Source organism: Corvus brachyrhynchos, unplaced genomic scaffold (assembly GCF_000691975.1).
Source record: "Corvus brachyrhynchos isolate BGI_N302 unplaced genomic scaffold, ASM69197v1 scaffold115, whole genome shotgun sequence".
Lineage (NCBI taxonomy): Eukaryota > Metazoa > Chordata > Aves > Passeriformes > Corvidae > Corvus > Corvus brachyrhynchos.
In genome coordinates this window covers 14882969-14905059 of record NW_008239553.1, presented here as the reverse complement: position 1 = coordinate 14905059, position 22091 = coordinate 14882969, and the positions used below count along the sequence as shown (strand labels likewise).

The 22091-nt window shown below is 34.3% G+C and overlaps 1 protein-coding gene across 6 annotated transcripts in view; it reads right to left on the bottom strand.

The window, feature by feature from the left end:
- The window catches only part of FMN1 (formin 1), a 188912-nt gene that overhangs the window by 32661 nt on the left and 134160 nt on the right, over positions 1-22091 (bottom strand). For all 6 annotated transcript variants that reach the window (XM_017742015.1, XM_017742018.1, XM_017742017.1 and 3 more), the window contains one exon: positions 13055-13147. In XM_017742015.1, coding sequence (XP_017597504.1) covers positions 13055-13147 — 93 coding nt within the window. The remainder of the gene's footprint in view (positions 1-13054; positions 13148-22091) is intronic.

The window sequence follows — 22091 nt, the reverse complement described above, 5'->3', positions numbered from 1 at the left end:
AGGATACACTCCTCCTGCAAAGTTAGCCACTTCTGGTGGTCGGGAGCAAAGTCTCATTGTAAATGCACAGCAGGATAGTGGCAAAGCTGAGATTAATTCTCCATAGATTTATATAGACCTTTCTCGCTGTTGATTGCTTGTACTGTTTCAAAGGTGCGTATGTTGCCTTTTTTATTGCTGGTTACTGACTTTATTCCAGCATATGGTGGTTGGCGCCATGACACAAAGTGAACATTTTATACTAGAATTAAAGTGGATATTTGACAGTTTCTGTCAGAAAGTTCAGAGCAAAGAATTTGTGAGACAAGATTTATTGCATATTTTATATGGGACACATCTGTTTCTTTGCTATGTTTCTCTTTAAACAGAAAAATGGCAATGAAGTTTCTTTAAGAAACAAAGACTGTCAATAAAAAGCATGAACAGAAAAACTACATTATTGAGAATGAATTTAATCATTCTGACCTTCTAAAAATGTGTTGCTTGGAAGTATGACAGTCACCTTCCCCTTTTTGTTCAGCCATATAGACAGTATGGATTTTCAAATACACAGCTACCCATATTTAAGGCTAAATAAAATAAAAATGAAAATCAAATTAAATCTATGTATTGATATTTGATATTCACATTTAAAAGTAATATTAAGGTAGATTTTGCCAATTTTTTTAGTATCTGTAACTGCATTTTAGTAACGTGAAATGTGTCAAATAAACACCCCTTTATTTGAAAATGTCTTATGAAACTATAGATCAATTATAAGAAGATATACAGCAAACTCCTACACATCTGTCTATTAATATCACCAAATGACATAGTTCGGCCCCTGAAGTTCAGTGTAGTCTTCTTAACACCTGAATCAAAACTGAATTTGAAGAACACCTAGTAGGATCTTTTTTTAAGAAAAAAAATTGTATGCATTAACAAGACAGCAAAAATCTTTCAGCAAAACTCTAAATTTTTAACCAACAACAGTATTGTTTATGAAGATTCATATTTAGTATAAAACCCTAAGATTCAGCTTGAGAAACACGAAGTTTAAAGAGGTAGAATTAAACAAGAAACAAATACAAAAAAAAGAAAATATATTGCTCAAAAATCACATATGCTTTTATGAAAAGGCATGTGTGTCTTATTAACTTCTAATTAAAGAAAACAACAATAGGAAAATCACTTCTGTTGGACTACATACATTCTAAAAAATAGTTATGACAAATAGTTAAAAATACTTATAGGCTCAATACTTTCTCAAACAAAAATGTTGTAATTTCCTCTACAAAATCACAAATATTTGTCAAATTATTTCATACTTCAAATGCATTAATTCTTGTTTTTAACTCAAAGATTTTCTAGAACTTCGATTTATGTAGGAAAATTTATCTAGCTACTAGCTTGAAAAGCCTGTAATTTGAAATAAAATGTAAAAAGGAGGCAAACTTGGACTTGGAATATTTCTCCTTCTTACCACAAATAAAATACAGGATACTAACATTAAAAAGTATTTTGTTAGGATTCTTTTTAATGATTTTTCTACAAGAAACATCAAACTGCATTCAAATAGAAGGCATAGATATTTTTCTGAGCTTGTCTTTGTGATAAAGACATAGAAGAATATATTTGAAAAAAGGATCTCTCAATTTCTAAATAAAAACCTACAAACCTACTATTCTCCTTATGGGGGAAGGATCTTGGGAAAAGTAAAGCATATGTGACACATTAGTCAGGTCATTTAGTTAATTCCTTGAAAGTACTCAGATACAACCGTGATGAGAGAAATCAGAGTGTATCCAAAAAAAAAAAATCTCATGTTAGCTTAATTTAAGACTGGGAAAATAACAAGAGTTATTACTGCATCTACCTGATCTGTTTTGGTGTTTTACAGCTTGCTTATTTTCTGTTGGACTCTATGCTGAGAGCATCTGGAATTTTTTTCCCTGCAATGTATGTAAATGTTTTAAAATGTTTACATTTATCCCCGTATAAAAGGAAAGAAGAGGATACAAGTATTACATAACAAGACCAGGGAATGTGAGTGCACCAGCTCAGCACATCGCTGCAGACTTTCTGCTTCGCGGTACCTCTAGACCTTTATTATTACCTTCGTGTTTATGAGATACCTCCTATCTCTTGGAAATGGCTTTTACTCAATTATAACAGTAGATTTGTGCAAAAGACAATCCCAACCTTCCTATTAACAGAAGAGTTAAATGTAATTGTAGTCATAGTCTAAGTTTTATTTGACTACCACTTTTATTTGACATTGTCTATTAAACCCCTCAGAAAAAATTTCTGAGAAAGATAATTAACACAAATAATCTGCATCTAAATTCATTCCGCTGTAATAAAAGTCATAATGAGCTTAATTCCCCTTAGTTTTTTTCTCTATTAGAACAAGAAAGCCTTGACTCAACTTAAAAAACTTAAAAAAAAAGTTTAAAAATCATATGCAGGTAAAAGCAACAATATACTTTGGAATTTCATTCATCTGCATCTATAACCACAGAATATTCTTTACATCAAATATTTAAGAGGCGACTTACTTTAAAAAAATTTCTGAAATATCATAAAATTACTGGCAATATTTTTAAAATTTGGAAAGAAATTTTAAATCCTGAGAAAATTTACTTCATTCACAATAAAACCAAACCAATATCAAATTACATTACAATGAAAAATTACTGGAATTTAAAAGGAAGAACAGCCAAAGTTCCCCTACCATTATTTCAGATAGACATCATAGAATCAGCTCTCCTAACTAAACCTGGGGATTCTCTGTCCTAGGAACTGCCCAATTACATGTAAGGAAAGAATTCCTGATGTGTAAAGCTTAATAATCTTTAATATATGCCCTATCCAGTTCCACTTCAAGTCAATGGTGGGTCAAGTCTTTTGTGTAAAATTGAAGTGAAGGAAACACACTGTAAACATTTACTGATAAACTGTACTGATAACTCTCTAAATAATAAAACCAAACATTTTACAGAGCAGTTTTTCCTTCAAGCATTATATTCTTTAATGTTTGAAGATTTCTGCTTGGCCACAGAAGATACACTGTTCTGTCTAGTGAGGTATCCCTGCCTGTCCTAGGGCACCAGAAACCTCTATAAAACCCCTTTCTGTTCCAGAGAGGGCAACACTTTGTGGAGGGAACTTTCAGACTGTGAGACATTCCCAAGATGAAAGACTTCATACATATGCTTTGTACAAACAGTTATATTCTAAAATACGCTGTTCAGAAGCTGAAGTCCTTTAAAAATATTTTTTCACACTCTCAAAATGGTTGACTTGGGACAACGTTTAGATAGATGAAGAATTCTGATGCTAAAAGGTTTGAATTGATTTACACGCCATGAAAGAAGTATTGTTCCAATAAATTTCAGACATCTCTTAAGAGAAATAAAACTTCTGATTTCCCCACCTTAGTCAAGGTGTTCAAAAGCAGCATGATAAAGGCTCTTTACAGGACAAAGGTAAATTTTTAAATATTTTGCCCTGGCATCTGAAGTATGTAGACACAAAGATATCAGAGAAGTTGCAGGAAAGGTTGAATGATGACCTGAAATCAGACTTTTTTTTTTTTACATTTAGGAGAAATCTGTCTTTAATCACAGTTGTAATCTCACAACACTGTATCATCCATATGGTTTTACTCTGTCACTCCTCAATTTTGAGAGCTTAGTAGCAACCTGGTGCTTTGTCCTTTAACTAGCTTGAAATTTCTAACGTCCTATGAACATTGTGATTGTTATTTCTGTTCTCAAAACAATGGTCCTGCTACATCCTGTTCAACAAGACTGCAGGTTTTACCTGTTCTTATTGCTTAAAACGGAAATGAGAGTTTAGACCATAAGAGAATCTAATCCAGAGAGTTTCAATTTCTTGATGAAATTTTTAGCATCTAGTATTTTCATCAATCATGCTCAAAAGCAATAAAACAAGATATTCATGTGCTTGCTTTGGAATTTGGTTCATCTGCATCTATAACCACAGAATATTCTTCACATCAAATATTTAAATGGCAACTTACTTTAAAAATTTTTCAGAAATATAATAAAATTATTAGCAATATTTTTAAAATCTGGAATGAAACTCCAAAAAAAAAAAAAATTGAGAAGTAGTATTAGCATACCAAAGCTACAAAAGTCTACAGAGAAATTCCATGTAACTGCATACCAGATTAAGCTGCTATTGTCATAATCAGTTTGTATTATATGGTGCACTGAAGGATATCTCCAGGCTTAATGGTGTGAAACTACAGAGCACAGGGGACACACATAAAGTTAGAGTGACCAGTGTGAGGTTAGGTACTGGGGTCTCTTGAGACCAGGTGTGTTTGGGCCTTTCATTATTTAAGTGTGTGAATCTCTTCTATCCAGTCCTTTCCAATCCTTGACTGTGATCTCTCCTTGCAGTCGTCTCTTCGATGTATGTAAACAACTGCTCATAGGTCATATAATCTAAAGTAATGAATCAGTGAGCATCTTTATGTCCTGCAACAAAGCTTTGACACAGATTTAAATTCTATTAGTTCACTGACTTTGAATATCAGCACATGAAGACACAAAAAGAAAAGAAGACACATAGGAAACCATGCAGGAAATTCCTAAAAATACAGTGAAAAAAAGCAGGTGGACTCAAAGAAAAGTTTAATAGGATCCCTGTGAAAAGCCAACATCCATAACCTACAGTTTTGTTTACCTCTAAGTCTATGATATAGAAGATGGAAGAAATCCAGTGGAATTGAACAGAAAATAGAGGTTACAATGAGAATTTAAAGAGGATGTTGAACTCCAGATAGCTGATGGTGGTTATAGAAAGGCATCAGTAATTCTAGGAATAGATTTTATAATTATCATATACATCGTATTTTTGTATTAAATCACGAGTATTAACACTAACATTCATTATGTCACTTAGTTGCTATTAATAGGAAATCCTTCGCTATCATGATATGGCAGTGACTTTGTAACAGCCATGGTAATTCAGTATAATATACAATCAAATTGAAAGGAAGTTGGAAGGAACTGTTTTCTATAAGAGATTCCCTCCTTGTCTTCTAAGAGAAGATGACATTGCATTTTCAATTACCAGTTCTTCTAAATTACATTCATATTGCACATTATAATAGAGTGTAACCTTCCAATTTCTATAGTAAGTCATGATATAGTAAAACTGGTTACAGCAATTTGATGTATATCTGTTTCAAAAATAATAAATTGAAAGTTTCCTGAAAAGTCATAGCTGTAATTAACACCAATTTTCAGGACCTTGACATTGATAATTCTTCTGGTAGTGCAGGAGAAAATATTAATGTCAGAGCAAATTCTTGTTCTTTGAATCAGCTCATTGTCAATATTGCATTACTTAGGAGGCATATGGATGCAATCACATTCCAGGACAACTTATTTGGTGTCTTATGGACTGAGGGTATTGTCTAACTATACAATCTCAGAGTACCACAGCAATAAGGTTCTCTGCTTTGCAGACTCATGCCAATTTACGTAAATCACTCTTTCATCTGTTTAAATATGACAATCTTTGAGTGATGAAAACAGTTATGTCTGTCACAAACAGTTTGAAAGATTAAAGTAATTCTGCTCCTGGCATATAAAACAGCGTTCCAGATCTAAACACAAACTTTGCCTGGTCTGTAATGTCATTGCTGGGAAGCATAAAAAGTTTTAAGCAAACAATATCACTGCAAGGAAATATGACATATTTTTCATGTTTGACGCTGGACATAAATATCCTCCCACACTGTTTAATGTGAGAACTGCATATGTGTGGCAGAGATAATAAAACATCTCAGTGAAAACAAATTAAATGAAAAAGAAGTTACGATAAGTAGAACAGAAAAGAAAGCTTTGAAGTTAAAAGTCTTCATATCTGTACATTTTAGTCACAAAAAGAAGAATCAGTATTTGATATGCAGAGTGGATAGTCACATAATCTGGAAGGGACTCTTGTGCTTTGTAGGAATAGTTATCTGTACAGAGCTATTTTTTAGTTGACAGAAGCAGCTTCATAATTGCAGGTAAGAAAAATGTGGTCAACAGCAAGAACCTTGTAAGTTATTGCTCTTCTGCTGTTGTTTACACATGGTATTTTAACAGACAGCTGCTACTGAAATTTAGCGCTCTTAAAAATTATCCTTGATTTTCTTACTTCACTTGTTCAGCCTTAAGATATTTAAGAGCTTTACAAATAAAATGCAACACAAGTACCATAATCCAATATGTACATTCAAGCAGAGGAGTACAACACTAGTGGGAAGACAAGCATGTGACTTAATTTCATATACAGTTTTAGAATATTTATCTTTCTTTCTGTTAACATTCTTCTTGGGGAGCAAAGCTGCAATTTTATTGCAGAGAAGCAAGAATTTTATATAGTTCCCAGCAGTTTCTGGTATTTTGGGATGCCATTACAGACAAGCTCTATCAAACTGCTTTGAGTAACAACTTCAAATAGAATCTCTTTACCTGTCTTAAAAACAACAATATAATATTGTCACACTATGAAAGGAAATAAGTGCCAGTGCAATTTTCCTCCTAATCTTTGACTGTATTAAGACGTATAAAGGTATGTCCTGTTGACAGTAAGAGAGAAAAAAGAAGTATTATTGTATTGTGAAAAAAAATGGTGTCTTGGAGTATTCTTGACTTCTGATTCACTACTACTAAATGACATTAACATCTTGCTTTATACTTCATAGACTGCTTTGAGAGAAAAGCAGCAATTTTGAGTGGAAATACTTTTTTTCCTGTAATATAATAAACTACGCTATCATCCTCCTACACTCAAAATATGTACGGCACTATAAACTGATAAAAGGTTGCTATTCCAGGGTTAATACAATAGGTGCTACTAGATGAGAAGCATAAATCACCATGTATGGGCACCTATAGCACAAGAACAACATATTCACATACTGAGCAACAAGTAGGAAATGATGAACAATCAAACTCAGTTGGCCAGCTGCTAGCTTTTATCATAGAATCATAGAATGGTTTGGGTTGAATGGGACCCTAAAGATTATCTAGTTCCAACCCTGCTGCCATCGAGCTGGTTGGAACAAGTAGACCAAGTGGTTCAGAGCCCCATCCAACCTGGCCTTGAACACTTCCAGGGACGGGGCAAACCACAGTTTCTCTGGGCAAATTGCTCCTGTGCCTCACCAACCTTACTGTAAAGAATTTCTTCTTAATATCTAATCTAATCTAAACCTACACTTCCTCAGTTTAAAGCCATTCTCCCTTGTTCTATCACTGCATATCCTAGTGACTAGTCCCTCTCCAGCTCTCGACCAGCCCACTTTAGATACTGGAAGGCTGCTGTAAGGTCTCCCCAAAGCTTTCTCTTCTCTAGGCTGAACAGCCCTAACTCTCAGCTCCAGCCATAATGGCCTTCCTAACAGAATTTATTTCCTATTTTCTTTCCCAATGGACTACCTCAACAATCCTCTGTGGTGCACTTCAACAGGCAAATGAGGATATGTGGATCAAAACTCCTGTTCTGTACCAGAAAAGCATTCGAAAGTGCATTGGACTGGATGCATGCCCAGGTAGCTACTGCAGCCTGGCTAAAATTATTGAGAAGAAATCACTCAGCAGTTAAGAGTGGATTTGCAGACTGTTTCCATATGGTTGCTAAGCTTGTCTGAAAAATTCACTAGCTCCTGACAGACTGCTGCAGTGACTAGTTTGGTCTATGACTCTATTTTTCTATTGCATAGTCCCATAGATAGCACAGTGTTGACCTTTTATGTAGTATACAACACACAGCAGTTGTAGCAAAGCAATTACTCTAAGCGATGTTTCCCAAATGTTAGGCTAGAATTCTAAACATAGTGCAATTTCTTCTTCTTTGGGATTAATCTCAATGACTACTCTATTTGACAAATCCCTCCCTCTCCATCTTGCTTGTTACCTTGGTCACTTCAGTGTATCATGCACCTTTCCCAAATAGCTTTGCTTTCCACAACTAAAGAATTTCAAAAACTGTTCTGTCTTGACATCAGACTACTTGCTTCCCAGACTCTGTTCTAAATTAAACAAATTCCTGTACTAGCACAGTCTTCATCACCAAGATGCTTTATTCTTAGAGAAATGAAGAGAAGCAGCTATGCTCTTGCTATGCTAACTGCTATGAAGCATAAAGACTCTTTCATTTTCACATTCCAGTACATGAGGGAGGAACCCAAGCACAGATTGAAGTTTTTACATGCTTTCTGACCTGGATCCACTGAAGAAGAATGTGGAAACAGATTTTGCAAGATCCTGCATGAATCTGTGCTATTTGTTTCTACATTTATTAAAATGGACAAACAATATGAAATAGTCAAGCAGCAAAATAAAAAATAAATTTAATTAACATTAGTCACCTAATCCTGTATGCCATTTGCTTTCTGGTTTGTATTATTCTTGAGGGAATGCACAAGGAGAATAAGAAACACTATGGAAAACACCAATGGTTAATGGCCAGCATTTCTTCTAGTGAGCTGCACAGTTGTAGTAACCAAAATCTTCTTTTTCTCCATCTCAAAATAGAGTATTTTGCATCTTTCTCATAGTCATATAACTATTCTGATTTTTTTTTTGTGTGAGATAGTTTCATATCAACAGAGGAGTTTTCTTCTAAGAAATTCTGAGCAAGAATTTAATGAATTAAAGAACATTCCAGACAACACAATAATTTCATGATTTCAAAGGCCTTCTTGCATATCACGGCAATTTAAATGGAAAATAATTATGAACATCTTTTTAACCACCCCATACAGTAATTTCAATGGAAATACAGTAAGTGAATATTAATTCATAATAATTAGTAGGTCTCCATACTATAGAAAAACTAATATAATTTGTTGCGCATGATATAATTAGATTTACTAAAGATTATTTCAACTTTGAGAATAATCTAAGCCTTTTCCAAAAAGCATAGGCATATCAAATACAACTAGTGAAGCATTAAGACAGTTTACCTAAGATGTCTTTCATGTGAGATTCAAAAAGTACTTGACAAAGATTCTTTCACTACAATAACCAGCAAGAATCATTACTTAACCTTCTGCGTACCAGAAAACACGGCACTCTCTGAAAAGGACATCAACCAACTCTGCTAGCACCACATACAAAGCAGCTAAACTGGGAACGGAACCCAAAGCTTCTGGCACCTAATTCCCTGTTGAAGGCACTGGGCTACATTACATCCAGTTATACAAACCAGCACTGACATCAGCAGAAGTACAGTTTATCCCCTCTAGCATTTTAGAATGTCAGTCTCCATAACACTCTCAGTGTTTTTTGTTACAACACAGCAAGTATTAGATTTAATTGGTATTAATTATAATTAGGAAATGTAAACATTTCAGTATAAGCAAATCAGGACTTTTTTCCTTACAGTATTTCCAACTTCGCGTCGACTAGAAATGATGGGAATTGCGCGTGTGGGAAAAACCTCAATATCTATGAGTTCCAGCCCTATTTTCACGCCAAAAGTTTCAGAAAAGCATCTGAGTTTTGGATACTTGCTGTGAGCTGGCAGAAAGAGAACAGACAATTTTTTCTTATGTTTCCTTACCAGCCACAACTCTTTTTTAGATAAACAAAACTGAAAACAGACGCTTATTGGATGCTCAGTATTATCAGCTAACTCCTAATTTCAGAGAAGCAGCTGACTTTGCAGACACCTCTGAGCTTGATATTTGTCCAATGCCTATTCTAGTGACATAAATCAAGATGGGTTTCTGTGTTATTTTTCCCTATCTTCTGTGTGGAATTTTAGAGGATTTGCATTCTAATGCCACAGAAAGTAATGTTCACCATTATAAAGACTCAAATCAATCAGGTGACTGACAGAAAAAGAGAGTCAATCATTATAGAATTTGACAGCCTACTGAAAACTCATTTCAGAATAAGGTAGAGTAAGATGTCAAAAGATGAGAAGTTAAATTATACAAAATTGTGTCTGATTAGATACCATAAAGCATAACTTTATAACGCAAAAGTAGAACAAGGGAACATAATTAAAAGTGGACAAGTAAGTAATCCATATGCTCTTTCTAGTATACAAGAGATCTCACGAAAAAAGTGAGGTCCAATAAAAAATAATATATAGAACTCCTTGTTCCAGGACACCATGCAGGACTGTAACCTCTTTCTTTTTTAAAATATATACATTATTCACACACATAAGGATAAAATATATCTCAATTTCCACATCAATAGGCATAAACATAGAAAATATTTGGAAGAATATGTTTTTCTGTTTGAAATGATAATGCATAATTAAACTGCAATTTTATCTAAAGCAGAACTAGTCTTCTTCCAAGATCAACTGGGTATTTATATAATATTCCACTCATCAGAAAGTGGCGTATGATAAAAAAGGTAGCTCAGCATTGCAGGAGATACCAGGTACTGGATTGTCTTTATACTTTTTAAGACTGTGTTAACATGATTTGCTATTTCTTCTGCTGGTTTTAGCTGGTGGAGCTAACTTTTTTCACAGGGAACTCCTACAGTGCTGTAGATTGGATTTGTGACCAAAACAGCGTTGATAACATCCATGTTTTAGCTATTGCTGAACAGTCCTGCACAGCATTCAGGCCTTCTCTATTTCTAATGCTGATTTCCAGAAAGCAGGCTGGGGATGAACAAGAAGTTGGGAGGGGCCAAGCCAAATCAACCAAAGGGATAACTCATACCACATGACATCATGCTCAGAAATAAATCTTGGAAAAGAAGGAGGAGGTAGGGGAGAAGTTCAGAATTATGATGCTTGTCTTCCCAAGTAGTGGTTATGCATGATGAAGTCCTGCTCTCCTGGTAATGGGAAATTTAGAAATGTGTGCTCTAAATGGAACTCAGAAATACTGTGGGAAACAGGACAAGGGAAGTGACAAAACCCCCTGTACTAGACACTGGTGAGACCACACCTTGAATCCTGTGGTCAGTTTTACGTCCCTCACACAAGAAAGACATTGAGGTGCTGGAGTGTGTCCAGAGAAGGGCAACAGAGCTGGGGAAGGGTCTGGAGCACAAGTCTGATGAGCAGCAGCTGAGGGAGCTGGGGTTGTTTAGCCTGGAAGTATAGCCATGTGGGGGTCAGTCTCATCTCCCAAGTAACAAGCGATAGGACAAATGCATCAGGGGAGGTTCAGACTGGAGGTTGGGAAAAATTTCTTCACTGAAAGAGTTATCAAGTATTGAAACAGGCTACCCAGGGAAGTAGTGGAATAACCATCCCTGGAAGAGTTCAAAAGGAGTGCAGATGTTGTGCTTAGGGATACAGTTTAGTGGTGGAACAGGCAGCGTTAGGTTAATGGCTGGACTTGATGATTTTTAAGAAGCCTTTTCCAACCTTAATGATTCTATGAAATGGCTGAACACCTGCTCACTGATGGAAGGAGTTGATTGAATTCCATATTTTGCATTGCTTGTTTACACAGCTTTTGCTTTCGCTATTAAATTGTCTGTATTTCAACTCATTAGTTTTCCTTCATTCACCCTTCCGCCCCTCTTTGCCTCCCCATGGAGGGGCAGCAAGCAAACAGCTGTGTGGTGCTAAGCTGCCAACTCTGCATGAACCACAACAGTCCTCATGAGATCCAGGGTGCAGTGAGAATCTCAGAATCTGTGATATGATTGTGGAAGACACCGTTTGGTTAGGGTTTTGGCAAGACCTGGGTAAAATTGAATTACTACAATACTTTGGAAAGCTAGATCAAGAAACATGCTGGAGATCATAATGGTTCTGCAGAAATACAAACATATATATATACATGTATTACAATAATAATCTTGATATTATTGTCAAACTGTAAGTGAAAATTTCCAGTTAAATACATTAGAAAGACAATAAAACTGTCCTGCAGTGACATAAAGATTTCCATTACATTTTTTGTTTTAGAAGTTCTGTGGCAAGGAATTTGCTGCTTAAATACCATCCAAATACACTTGCAACTAAAAAAAATTTTATCAAATAAATATATCCATTGAGCTCCATGGCCTGGGAGAAGGGTAAAGGAGAGTATTAGTTTATTTAACAGTACAATTTAACTGCTACTTTTGAAACAGCCCATTTTCATTTGTATTTACACAAAATATTTACACAAGATAGCCTCATGAAACAAAGTTATTAAAAAGACATTAGGACAATCTTCATAAAAAAGATTAAGCTAATTAATAAATTATTACAACAATCTGAATGATCACTAATATTCTGTCTGGATGAGCATATTCAGATAGTTCAAATGACTTCTCAAATAGCAAATTATTAAACTGTTCACCATTTCTATGAGAAATACAATTAAATTCTTAACTGTCAAAAATACAGAATTTGTTTTGTTTACCTAAAAAGACTGTACTCCTACAAGGAGAGGGGGGGAAGTGTCTTCCTGTATATATTTTGCACAGCTCCAGAAGCAATGGTGCTGGCAGAAGCAGGTGATGGGGAACACAGTATGGGAAACATGAGGGAGCAGGACTGCTGTTTTCAACAGCAACCTGCATTTACATTGTTTTCAACTGGTGACTAAATTGTACTTTGGTTTTCACCCACCGTCTCCAGACTCTAAGCTGGTAAATAACTTTTCCTAATGCTTATTTCTGTCTCACACAAGACAAAATCTTTAAATATGAGTCAGTCAGTTCATAAGCTCCCACTAGTGAGAAAAGATGACATGTATATTGTGGACTTTCTCTAAAAGAGTGTCTTTTGCTCTAGTCTTTTACAAGTCTTTGAAGCTTTATATTTCCTCTGATAAATTTGGTCTGTGATGAATGTATTTTTCATTTTGCCTACAAATAATAGTAAAGAACAAAGCACAAAATAACCAATGGGAAATGGGTGAGATCAAGGGAGTGATTATCCTTGACAAGTGACGTCTAAGATCTGTATAACATATATCAACATATATTAACGTATATTAGGCCCATTAGGAACATAATCCACAGGAATTTTCAGAGGAAACAGATACTTTATGCAGCTTACATTATACATAACTTTGTAAACCATTACACTATTTGGCAGTAAGTTTTTTTTCAGATGTGGTTACCTTTCTGGAAGAATTCCTCTAATTTCTCCTTGAAGGGCTGGAGATGCTCTTCAGAAGACTCTCTGCAAACTAATTTCATCTGCTTTTCAGAGGCTATAAAAAGAAGATGAGACACATTTATAGCAGAAGTAATGTACCAAAAGTAGATTTCACCACCATAGGAGTCTACGTCTAAATTAGTCACCTACACTTACTTTAGAGGTAATAAATAAGCACTAAGGAATCCAGCAATTACATTAAAATAAAAAATACCAATACTAGTTTAACATACTAAATAAAAAAATTTTGTATGTGTTAAAAGAGTAGAATCCATCTTTAGTAAGGAATTTGTCCTAAAACTCCTGCAATGTGCTAAGGCTTGCTACTAACACAGCCTCCCTCACACACTAATTCTAGATGGTAATTTAAAGCTTTAAAGTCTTTTCCTGTGGTGAGTGGAGGATGCCTTGTATCTGGACTGATTTTAATCAATCAGTGCCAGGCATCCTATACTCAACCATTTTTCCTGAAACAGATGCAGAAATTCAGCATTACTTAAGTATTCCATCCCCAGACCATGACACGAAACAGCTGAAGTATGTAAGAAATTTAACTTAAATGTAAGTGCAATTCGTTTACTATTTAATCTATCTGCTATTTCAAGAACTGATGCCATGCCAATTTCTAAAAAACTTTTTTTTTTTTGCCAGTGAATTTTAACAGGCCTAGAACTTCTAGTAAACTTAGTGCATTCCAGTGTTCCACATTAAAGGTGATGGGAGACAGAAATCAAAATGAAATTAGTTTCCATTTAGCAACTGAATTTATGAACCACTACAAAATTTTTCTTCCACAACTTTTCATTCCCAAGAAGCTAAATTTAGATGGAAACTTATTTTGGAGTTAAACCTAAGACTTACAGTTTGGCTGCATGAACTGTATTCACACCATATTGCTACCACCATTAAAAAAAATTAATGCAAAACTGTGGAAACAAGTTGAGGCTGTGTAATTTAAATGTCACATTAATTTAAATTTGCAATGTAGTGTAAAAAGTCAACAGAAGGTTGAAAAGATATGCATATATTTTATTGTGCAAGGAGTATTGTGCTTATAATACCCTTGGACCATCAGGATGTACTGAAAAGAACCACAGCTTTTCAATTAATTGAGAGCAGAAATGCATTAGGACAATTCTTATCAGAAAAATACTGAAAATACTCGTTCCCACCTAAGAGTATACTTTAATTTAGCAACTCTCCACGACTCATGTAGGTTGTGAAAAATGGCCTGGGCCACAGTCTATCTTTAATCTGTAGTTTTGTAACTTGTAGCATATGACGAACCTTTCAAATGATTCCGTGTGAAGTAAACGAATATTTGTTTGTATGCCAGATAGTAGGCAGAATAGAACGGTAATTTAGCCATACTAGATTGGGAAAGAAAGTCTTTTATTAGCTGCTCAGTTATGTGTCTTTAATAATTAAAATTAAGCAAAAAAAAAAATCCAAAATCAGGGAAGTTTATATGACATCTTAAAATTATTTTCTTATGATACATGCTGCTTACCACTAAAAACTTGAACTTTCTGTGACTGTTATAATACACTGGTTATAATACACTGTGACTGTTATAATACAAAAATACAATATTTATGTCTGCAGAACTAGAAAGAGATTCCAATCAAGCAAATTGTTGAAGAAATTGTCTACTTTGGAAGACAACAGACATTAGAATTTTGTAGGTGGAAAAAATCTAGTAAAATAACTGAGATAGTATTTTAAGTTTCTGGCTGTAAGTTTGAACAAAGTAACAGCTATAGGTTTGTGTTCTTCCTTTTTGTTTAAACAAATATACACAAAATAATGAGGAACTATTTAGAAACTATTTTGGATAAATATAAAATGACAAAACTGTAAAAGTAATATAGTATATATAATATGTTCAGGCATTTGGAACACTGCAAATGCCCATGATTATTACAGTCATGTAAGGTTGCAACAATTGTAAACCAGTAATTCTTTTATAATACTCTTACATAAATTTATATAAATCTATACAGAATTAAATTTCTATGATTATGTATTAGACTAATAAACTTGTAGGTACAGTAGTATCTAACACACTCTAATATACTCTGGAAAGGCATTTTCCAAAACATACGGTGTTGCTAATGCATCATCTGAAGCATTGAAAGCTTTCTGGATGCTTCCTACAAGCTTTAACAACACAAGATTTAGAAAGGTAGGTCCCATGTATTTAAGTGACCAAGACTAGGATAAACTGTTCTTAAAGTAAAAAGAAAGTACATCGAAACCACCTTCAGCAATTTTTTTTTTAAATTGAGATTACTAACATTAACCTTAAAAGGTTAGACGACAAAAACTAAGGAAAATCTGGTTAAGAAGTACCAACACATAGAGCATTACAGAAGAAAAATTGATTTGGATAGTGAATTCTTAAGAATCCTAACACCCCTAACAAGGAGATCAATATTTGGAATGAGGGGAGAGGAACAGTAAGAAGAAAGGCACAGAAATGAAGAGAAATTGGACAGATGACATACAATAAGTGAATCAGGATGCTGATTAAAACCCTAAAAGTTTGAGATGAAGTGAAATGGGCTGATATAGTTTCAAATGCTTAAGTCATCTTGAAACAATGAAACTGAAAGAGACATAAGAAGTTAAGTAAATGCTGGCAAATTCTAGTAATTTACTTTATTGTAAAGCCTTAAAAAGAGATCTTTTAGGCTGAAGAACCTTAGAACGTGATCAGATTTGCTAGGGAATCAATATGGCAAGGAATGATGGAAGTGTGTTCAAAGGAATCACAATTCAGATACAAGAAAAGACATATTTTGAAGAGAAAAAAGCATTTAATGACACCATTAATGTGAAGTTCTTGATTAAAACGGCAGTTGTAATGATACATATTAAAGTCAGGTGGTCTTTGTCAAGCTGCTTTCGTAGTCATGGTGGAAGTCTACCATTCAACTGTATGACCTACCTCAGTTCTACACAACATAATAAAAAAGGTTTCTGGTAATTAGCACTCACTGAATTTCCTGTTATATAAGGCTTTTTGGTTAGTTGTTTTTTTATTTACTTGAAACATACTGTTAAAAAAAAAAAGTCATGCCAAACATTATATAAAAAACTCCTAAAACTGGGAAGTCTAGTTCCATTGATTGCTTTGATTTTCCTTGATGAAAATACTATAACATGAGTGAATATTACATCTATTCTTTTTATTTTGTTCTCATATTCACTTAAGTAAAAACCTTTTCCTCTTTAAAAGAAAATTATGTCAGCAAAGTTTTTATTAGAATGATTTGGAGGTAAAGGGTCCTATTATGCATTCCTTTTAAACACATACTGAAAAGCTGAAAAAATGTATGAAATTCTGAGGAATATGCGGGAATTCTGAGGAAGCTGACAGCTATAACACCACATATACACTTCTCTCACCATCTCATTCCAAAATAATCTTTGGGGAAAATAAAAACCTGTTTCAGCATTACTGAGTTCAAACAGATGCAAATTCTCCGCTAATGTAATAAACTTCTGGTTCTTTTCCTTGGTATGAGCTGTATGTTAGTGAAATTGAATTAATATGCTACTTTGAAAATTGTTTATTTCTAAATCAGCTATTGCAAAAAAAAAAAAAAAAAGAAGGAAAATACAAGTGTGCAAAAGTATTTGAAAGCCCTTACAAATTGTTGGATGTACATCATGCTTCACCCACTACAAATCTTGGCCACAGAAATGGAAAGCATTAGCAAAACATTAAAACAAAGCTGGAAACTGCTGATTATCAGTTTGCCACTGTCTTCAGATTTAATGCAGTACTTGGCTCAAAAAGTTCTTTAAAAATCCCCAATATAAGTGAAAATATTTACAAAATAGAATGTCTCTCACTTAATGTCTATTGGGAAATAGTCTTAAAACTCCACAGACACTTGTAAATCTGTCAAAAGAATCATGGCCCATAAACAAACTTTCACGTAAAGAGCATTTCTGTGTCAATCAGACACGATTTGGAATTTTTTAAGCACCATTTTTAAAGTAAATGCAAAACCAGAAATAGTTTAAAGTTGATAACAGTAAATTACTAACTATTTACTCACCAGAACCCACCAGCAGCATTTACAGGAATCAGCCTGACAGCAAAACCAAGTATCAACACCATGAATTCCTATAAACCTGTCACTGACACTATCCCCTATGAGTTATGCCTTTGTAAGAGCTGCTAAACCTCCCCTGCTCCTGTCCGTTCAGAGTATGGCAGGTTATACTGCCAAGCTTGCTCTTTTATTTTGTTACAATGCAAGCATCTTTGACATAAGGATTACTATTTGATAATTCTTTTTTAGAACCCTGACCTTTTCTGTTTCGAAGAACACTTGAAATCATGAAATTGATTGCAAATGAATTTAATGTAGTGCTAAATAACCCCAAATTTCTGTATGAGAGAATCCATGATATTTTACAGTGCAGAAACCTGTTACACTACATGGATCTACACACCCAAATAAAAACCTAATAAACCTCAGATAAAATGCATAAATTTGTATTGTTCAGCAAGTGTGATACAATTTTCTTATGATTTATTTCCTTTGGTTTTGCTGTATTAATTTTCTTGCTTGGAAACAACTTGCTTGGAAACAGCTAAATAGTTATTGGAGGTGAATGTTTACCCATTGGACACTGTTGCAGGATCTGGTTATATTCTCTTATTATACACACTTAGGTACCTACTTACTGGAGTTGTTCACGTGATATTGTTAATTTAATACATTTTGCACTCTCTACAGCTTTTGCACTTGTAAATAAACTTGCATGTAAATTTTCTTTTTAGATAGAATTTTAAATAATGTACAGAAGGGAAGACATTCATCTTGATTCCGTGGGAGCATGGTAAGAATTTTAACAACTTCCAACTGCAAGAAGCTACGCTGCTGCTGACTCAGAAAAGTTTCAGAGACAGTATTTGCCCTTTTTGACACATATTGATACATGTACACACATCAATAATAGGAACACACAAATGTTCAATCTCTATCACCAAAGCCAGAGCTGTGAAGTGGGGTGAGAAGTTTTCTGAGACAAAAATATCTGAGAAAAATGTAAAAGGGCATCAGATTGTGGTAGGACTCTGTTTTCAAGCTTTGTTTTTATGGTCTTAAATAAAGGTCAACAATTTAATGCATAGAAGTATTAGCACACATAAAACTAAATATACCATTCCAACCTATTAATTGCTTGTGTAGCTACTGTTCTGTGAAGATATTTTCAGCTAATTTAGAAGAAATGTGCTTCTACATACAATTATCTTCTTCACATATTAATAATTCTCTTTTCTTAAAAAAATAATTTCAGAGGATAGAAGATAATAAGAAAAAAGTCCAGTCTTTGTCTGAAGCACATTTCCTCGTGACACACAGAAACAAGTATTTGTTATGTTGTCTAGCTCTCATATATAAATGAGACAGAAAAAACATTTCAGTACTAAGTCCTAAGATGTGGAAAGTGGCACACAAAAGACGCTGTAAAGTTCACCTGCTCTGAAGGAGACAGACATCTTGACAATTCTCACAAGTTTGATCAGATATTCTACCTTTGTCTTTTGAGGGGGCTTTATTTTAAGTTCAACAACATTTTGAACTTTTAAAGTTGGTGATGGCATACAGAGGAACTTTCAGGTCTGCATTAGTTTCAACTAACCTAAAAGAAAATTTTTTAGCTCCTTGTTTGGTGAAAGGGCATCAATATTTTACATAAATCATTTAAAAACCTTTCTGTTAAAATTGTTTCCCAAGACTACATTTAGCAAAATGAACAAAGACTGCTAGTAAAACTAAATATTTTTCACACCATAGCAACGTATCTGAGCCTCTGCTTAATGTACTCCTTCTGAAATGGTAGTTTACATTCAGGGCACCCTTCGGCAGAGAAGCACAGTGCAAGGGACTGAACAGTACATATAAATGATTATAATGACTAAAGCCTCATAATTTTCCAGTCAAGTCTTTGTAAGATTCCTTTAAGTGATTCCAGCACACATGATTAGTAGAAAACTTTTGTTAGGTGTCAAGATCCAAACATACAGAACTCCACACATCATTAAGATCTGTCAAGAGCGTAGAACTGTGTGCTAGCAGAATCTGCTGAGAAACTGGAACACTTCCCTTCTCTCCGAACAGTACAAAATAGTGAATACTTTGAAACTGAAGAGTTTTGTCTGGGTAATTGGGAGGGAGACAATATTTTTAAGAAGCAAGAATAATATTTTCATCAGGTGAGCTAGGATTTTTACAGTGCTAAGAAAAAAAAAAAAAAGACCTTTCAAACACTCAAACATTTTATCACTTAGCATACTGAATAAGGGATCAGATAGAAGAGATTTGGGCAATGGCTGAAACAGTTTATGAGCTGAAACTAGAAGCCAGAAGTGATCCCCTATTTTCCTCTCTATTGCCAGATCTCTGATTTTATGTGCAAGACAGATCATAAAGTTCGACCTAATTAATTTTTCTACCAAGTAGGTAGAAGTTTGATTCAGCTCGAGCATTCAGCTTAGATTTAAAATCACGTAAATTCATAAACTACCTGCAGTATTAGCAGGAACACTTCTCGAAGTGCTAATTAGCCCTACTATTACTAATTTGTATCCCACGGTCTGAACTAATGCACTTTCAATCTTTGATATGTGACTGTCTCAATTCTAGCAGAAATCTGTCTTGTCTTTTACTGCACGCTTCCGCAAAGAGGAAAAGCTGATGAGGTCCATAAGTATGAAGTCACCATTCCTCCCAACACTAGTATTTAACACTCTCCAAACTACATAATTCGTTATCCATCACACACATTGATGGGGACAATATTCCTCCTGTTCCCAGATGTATACTACCTGCTCCCAGAAGCATCCTTCATAGTTACCTAACTAATGCTTAACATGCACACGTGTTTATTTATTTAAAAGGGCACACAGAAAACTGCACAGAAAATCTTAACTGTGGTATTCCCAAGATTCATTTTAGAATCTTAACATTTGCAGAATGATTTTTAACAAGAAATTTCCGAGAATTCTTTAGCCAAAGAAAAAAAAAAGTAAAAGAAAAAATTAACAGCATGCCATTGTTTAACCAACTGAAAGCTTTCTCCCTATGCCTTTGTGCACACATGCAGACATCTGCTTTCAGGGAATAAACTCTTCAAAAACATTACTGCTTTGCTCCTCTATTATATATCTGAATGCTATTTAAAGCATTCCATACTATCTTTTTAAATCAAAACCTAAAAAATCTAATGAAATTTTAAGAAACGATCCACTTAGAAAAATTCCTACTAAATGTACTCACATATGAACATTACCAGTGGAACACTGTCAAAAAGTTACTTTTATTATAAAATAAAATCCAATGCACATAGAGAAAATGCATTTTTAATGCCTGTGTTGGATCTTTCTAAATCAAAACAAACTGAAATACATCTCATCCTGCTAAGGCAAGAGACTATTCAAAAAGTGCTCAGAAAACTCTGAGAAAGAAAAGAGGGTCAACTCTTGCACAAATGAACCCCAACTTTTCCGGTACAAAGCCATCATTTGCTCTTCTCCTTACATTATTCTGCATTGCCTCAAAATAGATAATGTAAATATTGGACTGTGCAAAAACAGTGAAACCACATACAAAACAACATGCTTCTTTTATGCTATTACCTAAAGAAATAACACATGCATTTATTTGGCTCCTCATGTTCCACCACACAGTTCAAAATTCTACTTGCTTGCACTTCCAAAAATTTAAGGAACATATAACTAACATGAGGAAAAAAGAAGCAAGTAGGTCCTGTAAATTATCATATAACTTCTCTGCTCCTGAAGATTTTTTGACATGTATGTTAGTCAGACATTTAAGCCCCTCTTTTTAATTGACTTAAAACATTTTATTTAAATTAAACTAAGGCTTCAATTGGTTGAAAATATTTTAGAAGAGCATGCTTGATACTTTTTGAATACTATCCTCCTGTAATGAATAAACAATCATCTGTTATTGAGAAGTAGCTATTGATACTACAAGATATTTAGAAAGTTAATACTCAAACCTGATACAATACTTAGAATTTTCATGATGTGCTCCAGTAACCTTACTATCAAGGAAATCAAACAATAGATAAAACCCCTTGACACTGCAATCCTTGCGCTATTGATTGATCCTTGAGCTGTATCATGATTACACTAGAACACTGGTCCGCAGAACAGACTTTACTGAAGGCTGTATTATGCATGAACTAAATAATTCCACCTGACTAAATGATAACACATCAAATTAATTTCTCCATCTATGCATACGCAGAAATCCAATGAGAGCTGAAGTTACCTCAATCGATTAATTGAAAACATCAATTAATCTCTAGAACAAAACCAGTCTATAGTTAATTAAGGGACATTTTGTTGCAAAACCCTTTCACTCAGTTTGAGGACTCTGACGGGAAAAGACATTTTGGAATTTTAAATTAACTTCTTGTGAATAATACCGATTAAACTTTTCTGCCTTCGTATGTTTTCCTATTGATAAATATATTTCCTTATAATCCTTGATAACTCCAGATGTTTTTCAGTACTTTAAATTTGGAAAATCAGAGTTTTAGTCTGCATTAACTGATTATTTTTTCTTTTAGCAGTTTCCTCCTTGACTCTTTATAGTAACAGTTGCTGAAAGCATCGAGAATGAGTGACCTTTTTCAACTTCCATCCATTTCTTATTTCTAAATTTTCTTCCATGCTTTGCAATAGAAAGTGATACCTAGCTACCTGAAGAGGCACTGAATGAGAACAGCGTAGATGCAACAGTTCAGTCTGGTCTAATCAGCCGTGCTAAGAAACAGTGTTTAGAGAGTGACATGACTGGCATGGTGTTTGCTAGTCACATCCTGTCCACTGGACCTGTTTCTGTGAACAAGAATGTATTTTATTTATACATGAATATATATACATATCTGAAAAAGACTATTTATATTGTCCTGCCATTTAGGAATGAAAAGTAAATCAAGCA